Source organism: Simochromis diagramma, unplaced genomic scaffold (genome assembly GCF_900408965.1).
Source record: "Simochromis diagramma unplaced genomic scaffold, fSimDia1.1 OVJJ01000176.1, whole genome shotgun sequence".
NCBI classification, from domain to species: Eukaryota; Metazoa; Chordata; class Actinopteri; order Cichliformes; family Cichlidae; genus Simochromis; species Simochromis diagramma.
This window is the reverse complement of record NW_024386892.1, coordinates 2,040,169-2,047,272: the sequence shown is the minus strand read 5'-3', so window position 1 is coordinate 2,047,272 and position 7,104 is coordinate 2,040,169. Positions and strand designations below refer to the sequence as shown.

The following is a 7,104-nucleotide window of genomic DNA, read 5'->3' as shown; positions in this document are numbered from 1 at the left end:
TACCGTAATCAATTGAAACAGCGAGTGCGCATCCATGGCTCTGATTATTTGGAGATCATCTATCAGCCTGATGGCTGTGTAACGAGGAAAGGGGGGCATTGAATTACTATTGAGATTTACTGAGAAGTCCATGATCATTGGGCAAGGGAGTTTGGTCAGTGATAATAGGACTCCTTGGTCTGGCGGCGGCGGAAGTATTTCTCCAAACATTAGATAGCTGACTCTGCACTGCTGAAAGGTGCTGTTTTGAAACTAAAACCCACAGTGTCCGGACAGGCTGGTGAGCTGCATTCTCCATAATCTCCTTTTTTCCCCCACCTGACAAAGGAAAATCAGAGGTGGACGAGCGGCGGCTCTAAGAGGATAAACTGAGCATGGAGGTCAGATACAACCAAGAGACTGAAGGGATGGTGCTGAAGAATGGACTAAAGGAGGGGAAAGATGGCAAGGACTCCCAGGGCAGCCTGACCAAAAGCTTCCTCAAGGACCAGCAGGACTCCTTTGCCCCCTCCGGGACCGTGGACACTTGTGACAAGAACAGGGGGAGCACAGGAGACCCAGACTACTGTCGGAGAATACTTGTTCGAGGTAATGTTCGTCCTTTGATTTTTAAGCTGGTATCAGTCTGTCGCACTCAGATGCATTTGACAAATTTGAAAAATGAGATTATCTTGAAAAAAGTTGTAAAACAAGCTCCGTAATGTCACAGTGTGGTCGTTTAGTTCATTAAGAGGACGCCGACCGCTCATCAGCCTTTGTAGATCGGAAGCACTTTACTGAACTTTAAGCCTAACACCAGAAGGTTTTTCTTTTTTAAAATATAGCTTGATAAACTCACTTCTTCTTATTTTATTGCTCCAGGATTCAAAATGTAAGAGAACTGAATTATCTGCTGTGTTACGTGCACATGCTTTTTTAAGACAATGACAAAACGTTTAGAATTAATATTTTAAGATTAATTATTGCAACGATTTTAGGATTTGCTGTTAAAATAAGCAGATTTAAATGTGCCTTCCCAGGTATATCCCCTATATTTTCAGAGTTATAAAGATGATTAATCAGAGGGAAAATACGCACACACTTTGTTATTATTGCTATTTAACATCAACAAATGATGCATCGCATTAAATGCATGAGAGAGAACAGCTGAGAGTGTCACTGTGTGTTTTCTGTCACGAGTGTTTGAAAACAAATAATAAATATAATACCTAAACAAAACCACTTGTTTAATAAATGTAAAAAAGCACATTAAGGTTTTCAATTAAAATATTTTACTCTAATATTTAATAAAATTATACAATAATTATTTATTCATTTTTTCACAGCATAATCTGAAATAATAGAAAACATAAGCAGACTGTAAAGATGCATTTTATTCATTTGTCTTTTGTGCAGGGTCGTGTGAATGAAAAATAAATAGGCTCACTTTGATTTAATGTTTTTTATTATAAACTTAAATTAAATGTTCGGTTTTCTGCAAAGCATTTCAGTCACACTGATGAAAAGAAATCATTCGGAGTACGTCACACTTCAATGTTACTCCGAATGCACCTCCACTCCTGTGGCTTTATGAAATATGATTCTAGTAATAATAAATCTAATTATATTAATAACTGAGATGGTGTCAAATCTGTCTACATTGTGTCCTGTGATGTTGCCTCTGTGAATTATTTTGCTGCTTGTTGCAGATGCTAAAGGCTCCATTAGAGAAATCATCCTGCCCAAAGGTTTGGACTTGGACCGGCCGAAGCGTACCCGCACCTCCTTCACTGCAGAGCAGCTCTACCGTTTAGAGATGGAGTTTCAGAGGTGTCAGTATGTGGTTGGAAGGGAACGCACAGAATTGGCCCGTCAGCTCAACCTCTCTGAAACGCAGGTATGCACCCAGCAACGCCGCCATGGATTTAAACAAAGTGTCTTTATGCACTGAACCATCAGCTTTTTCCTGCTAGTGTTTCAGCACGTAGGAAGGTGGATGTAACCACATAATTAAATTAATTTCAGTTCATTTTCAAGCACGTGAAATTATAACATTAATTATGACTCAGAGGCCATTTACTGTTTATTTAAGTTGGACTTTTTTTGTGTTTTAAGGAGATATTTTTACACATAATTACACTTTGATTGTGAAACATGATTTTCATGCTGGTCACTGGTTTGCATGCTGTATGGAAAAAAATCTTCAACCCACAGTAACCATTAAAAATCATATCTAAGCAGTTGTAACTTACTGTTTTAGAGAGACCCCAAAAATATTTGATTTGAGCTTCTAATAAAAAATGAAATTCAAATAAAGCAATCCTGTGTTTACTGTCTGACTGAGATGTAGGCCGTAGGAAAGCTCACGATTTGTCTTCATGCTGTACGTGTGGGGTCAGCACAGGTTCATAGTGGGTGAACTGTGTTTGCTCTTTGTACCAGATTCCACAGCGAGTCACTCCGGCGATCCCAGCCTGTTTCAGCGCCTGTGGCTCGTCTCTGGGATTTTTAACACCGGTGCTGTCGGGACCTCAGTTTGCACTTTGTGTTAATGTGGTTTTTGCCACAGCTGAATGAACTTGACCTTGAGAAAAGGCCTGCACGAGGTCATAATAAGACACAACTAACAGCAACGGCTGTGCTTATTTTAACCTAGCTGTGTGTTAACATTTTAAATGTTTTCATTAGAGCAACACAACCACTGTTCCCCACGCGCAACTATTCATTTTCTCATATAAACGTCAGACAGGAAACGAACTTTTCAGTGCTTAGTTTTCTGGAATGAGACTCGGCTGTGTGCAGCAGTTTGAAGCTGCAGTTTCACATCTTTGCACTGAGTCCACTCAGGACACCACCTTGTTCAGTCTTTATGTTGTGGACGGAGATTATTGGACAGAGCAGTGGCGTTTCTTCACTTTGTGTAAAGAATTAACCCACAGACTATAGCGAGGAGGGAAAGCATTCACGTGTGGAGTAGCACCAGGACTGAGCTGGGCGCTTGCTGATGATTGGTACGTGTATATTTTGCTCCTTACTAAAATAGTCTCATGTGTCAGCAACATTTCATATTTTAAATTATACCGCTTATTAAAACGGAACTATTAAGATGTCACATTAAATAAAATGATGGATAAAAGAAATGTAAATATAATAAAAATGGACTGTTTCTGATGAAAGGCGTAATTTATATTTTATTTATAATCTATATTAAGCACCGTGAGGTAAATATAAATACATAAATAAATAACTACACAAATATTTATTTATTACATAAACATTTTATTTAATAAATCATAAATCAAACTGAATTAAAAATGGAATACTTGCTAGTTTACCCAGTTACAGCAGTAATATCCTCAGGCATGGAAATACATTTCTTCCTGCTGCAGATTTCACTTTCACAGTTTTCAATAAATCTCTAAAATGTTAGAAATATATTTTATTATGACTAATTTATTTAATTCAAATTAAGTTTAACATTTTCTGTTCATCACATATTATTTTTAAGGGGCAAAAAGTGTCAATGTCAAATATTACATTTAAGATTTCTTTCATTTGTCTGAGGATATTTCGTGAAGTTTCGCCTTCATTTCCAGGGTCGGTGAATCCTGTGGTGGTAATAAAAGAAGTCGCTGATGTCATTGCAGTTAATTATCCCCACTCTGAGTGAAGAGAAACAAGTATGGAGCAGGTTTACTGTGAATGTGGTATTCAGGCTTTTGTTTCCATAGAAATATGTTGAGATTTTAAGCTCTTAATGTTAATAGCAGGCTATTTTAAAAAACACAAATGCTGACGAGTCACGTTCAGAATTGAGCAGCTGGTTATTAATCTTTGTGGATCATTTATTTTCCAATAAATAACATCGCAGCGCAGCAATCAAACATAATGGGCAGATTCCCATGTTTTTGTTTACCGATGGCTCTGTTGGGTCGTGTGTGGTTTGTGCCACGTTTGACTGAATCGCCTTGCTGTCGGTCAGCCTACACGTATTATTGTCTGTGCTTATTAAAATGTCTGCACTTATATGGCTGTTACACTTTAGCACGGCTCTAACGCTGCATCTGCACGGGGGAAGGGAAGGCAGCTGCGGCTGTACTCTGTGCAGACGAGCTGTTTTAGACTTCACACTGAAGCAGCAGATATCAGTGAATATTAGTCTTTCTTTCATTTTATACCAGCACACAATATTTATATATTCATGCACAGGATTTGGATCTGTGAGCACCGCTCTACGTATAGCACAGCCACAGAGGAACTGCATATGATTGTTATTTCTCAGAAGGCTCTCTCTTTTGTGTTTGAATCTAGGTGAAAGTCTGGTTCCAGAACCGCCGTACTAAGCAGAAGAAGGACCAGGGGAAGGACTCTGAGCTGCGTTCGGTAGTTTCAGAAACAGCAGCCACCTGCAGTGTCCTCAGACTGCTGGAGCAGGGCCGGCTGCTGACGCCTCCCGGCCTGCCGGGCCTCCTGCCTCATTGCGGCGGCGGCACTCTGGGCTCTGCCCTGCGGCCGCCCTCCATGGCCATGGCCAGCAACGGCAGCAGTAGCAGCAGCAGTAGCGGAGGAAGCACCGGCACAGCAGGCGGCAGCCCCCCGCTACCCGCCGTCACCAGCTCAGGGACAGTGGCAAGCTTGCAAAGCTCACCGGCAGCTCACAGCCTCTTCAGCTTCCCTATGCCCTCCTTACTCAGTGGCGTCGCCACCCGCATTTCCTCCAACCCCCTCTCCATGGCGGGCTCCCTGGCTGGAAACCTGCAGGAACTTTCTGCACGCTACCTGAGTTCCTCTGCCTTTGAGCCTTACTCGCGGACCAATGGCAAAGAATCCATGGACAAGAAAATCCTGGAATAATGTTTTTACATAGACGGAGTCCTGTTTCCTCAGGACACGTGCCGGTTATTTTCCTTGGCTGTTATTGTCATTTTCTGGTTTCGAGCTGTCTCTTCATCTGTCTGTGTCATGTTTTGTAGCAGTTCATGTATTCCAGTTGCGCATCTGGCGCCTTGTACAAGGAAGCAAACATAAGCTCGTCTTAACAAAGAAAAGGTGGCAGTGGGGAGATTTTGCACAAGAAGTTCATAAAGGACTTTATAAAAGAGAATTAGAGAGATATACACTGAGGAGAGTACTAACAGATGTCTTTCTGTTAATAAACAAATATTTAGTCCAAAAACCAACTATATACTAAAGCGCGCAGAGAATACAGCTGCTACTGTGGTGCATACAGGCTACGGCAGGGCGCTGAAGACTGGTGACAGGAACTGTAAAGTTATGGTGATGTTGTTGAACTGTGTTCTTTGATTGTGATGGGTAGGTGCGTGTCAGAGCAGTGAGTAGATATAGACAAACAACATGAGACGTCAAACACCTGAGCAGCAGTTTGTGTCATCCTGATAATTCAGCGCTTTTAAAATTTTACCTTAGCAAGGCTAATTTCCTGAAACCCAGGCGATCAGAGATGCAGATGTTTCATAAGAGCATCTTTTGTAAATCTGTATTATCTTTGAACCAAAACAGAATCCCGAACAATGTCGTCATACAGCATGAGAGCTGTTCACACACACACACATATGTATAAATGTGTGTGTGTGTGACTGTAATTCCACTACGAGTTCTCCAGGTTCTGGTGTACAGTTTCTGTTGCGTGTTGGAGCTGAGCACAGGTACGAGCTACTGAAAGGGAGAAAAGGCTTTTCAGCTGAAACTGTTTGCTTTGTTGAACGCTACAAGGTAACAGCTTTTTCAATCATTAACCTTTCCTGTGCAAAATTTCTTAAATCCACAGCCTTCAGAAAAGATTAAGGCCGATGATTCTTGTGGAGACTGAATGAAATTATTGTAGTACTCAAGTACTGGAAATGCAAAATGTACCTTAAAGTTGTTATTTTATTGTAAATTATTTACTTCTGTAATTAATAGATTATTAGTATATCTGGAAAATAATGAATGAATGAATGTATTAGCAGGGTTGAGGATTCAATCAAAAGCTCTTTGGTGCTGTTGTTGTGAAATATCTTGAAATTTGTGAAACGTGTGGTTCAAATGTTGATATATATTATGTATACGGCTGCAGACAAAGACAAGTGTGTTTTTTTTCTTCCATACATGTTGCTATAAATTAAGTTATGATAAATCTCATGACTGTCATACCTCCTCTACACGCGCCTGATGTGATGCTTGCTGATGTTATTCCCACTCATCCTTTGACTGGAGGGAACAAAAGCTATGAAGCAACACAGTGGACTAACGTGTTGCAGTGACAGTGTAATTTTATTAGGGCTGTACAGCTATTTATATAAGCAAACGTTTTATTAATTTTGTACAAAAGATATCAGAAACAGTAGAAAAAACTGCCTTTTTTTCCTTTTTCCAAACTCTAAAACAATGAAATCAACAAAGGCCGGAGCAGATGGCGGAGTCAGGATCTTCCTGCTGCGAGGCAGCAGTGCTAACCACCGTCCCGCCATGCTGCCCCGGCTCCTACGTTCTCCCTGTGGGTTCTCTCCGGGATAATGGTGCCAGTTCAGTTCAGACATTCGTTTCACTTTTCACAAATGTGAGTTTCTGTATTTTCTGACTAAAATCTACACAACAAAAGGAAACAGTTGACTACAGCGTTCGTTTCCACATCCTTTTGTTTTCCTGTGAACTCGAAACAATAACCTTTAGGGCTAGCAGCCAGTATCCTGTTTTCTCACCTGCTCCACCATCTAATGAGTCGGCTGGACGGGAGAGCTGCAGCGTTCACCCAGTCCAAACAAACTCCTCCTAAAAGTTTCTCTCAGTCTAATTTCAAGTTATTTTCAGTCAATTTGAAGAAAACAAAATTTGCATAGAATCGTGTTTTTAGTCATTTAACACATTTGCATAAATGAATATTAGAAATAAAAGGAAAACTTCCAAAGACCTCTTGTAATCATTGGTCTCGCTCTCTGTTAATGAAAACACGGCTAAAACGTCTTGAACTGCGACAACTGTCGATAGCAATGAAGACTCATAATAATATAACGGTGGTGTTTTATAATTTAACGTTAACATAGCAGCACACAGTGGCGGTTTGTCAGACGACTCTGAGAACTCTTAGTTTGTTTGTTCTCTTCTGAGTTCAGCCCTGCTTGTTTC

The 7,104-nt window shown here is 40.5% G+C and overlaps 1 protein-coding gene across 1 annotated transcript; it reads left to right on the top strand.

The window, feature by feature from the left end:
• Positions 1 to 255: 255 nt before the first annotated feature.
• Positions 256 to 5,942, top strand: vax1 (ventral anterior homeobox 1). The gene is made up of 3 exons (XM_040033723.1): positions 256 to 588; positions 1,689 to 1,876; positions 4,291 to 5,942. Exons 1-3 carry the CDS (start codon positions 375 to 377, stop codon positions 4,831 to 4,833), a joined length of 945 nt encoding a protein of 314 aa, XP_039889657.1. The 5' UTR covers positions 256 to 374; the 3' UTR covers positions 4,834 to 5,942.
• Positions 5,943 to 7,104: the final 1,162 nt, after the last annotated feature.

Excerpts from the sequence above, each read along its gene's own strand:
- vax1 (XM_040033723.1), top strand. The coding sequence starts at position 375 with ATGGAGGTCAGATACAACCAAGAGACTGAAGGGATGGTGCTGAAGAAT. Across the intron at positions 589-1,688 it reads TCGGAGAATACTTGTTCGAG|ATGCTAAAGGCTCCATTAGA; the intron begins GTAATGTTCGTC and ends TGCTTGTTGCAG. Across the intron at positions 1,877-4,290 it reads TCAACCTCTCTGAAACGCAG|GTGAAAGTCTGGTTCCAGAA; the intron begins GTATGCACCCAG and ends GTTTGAATCTAG.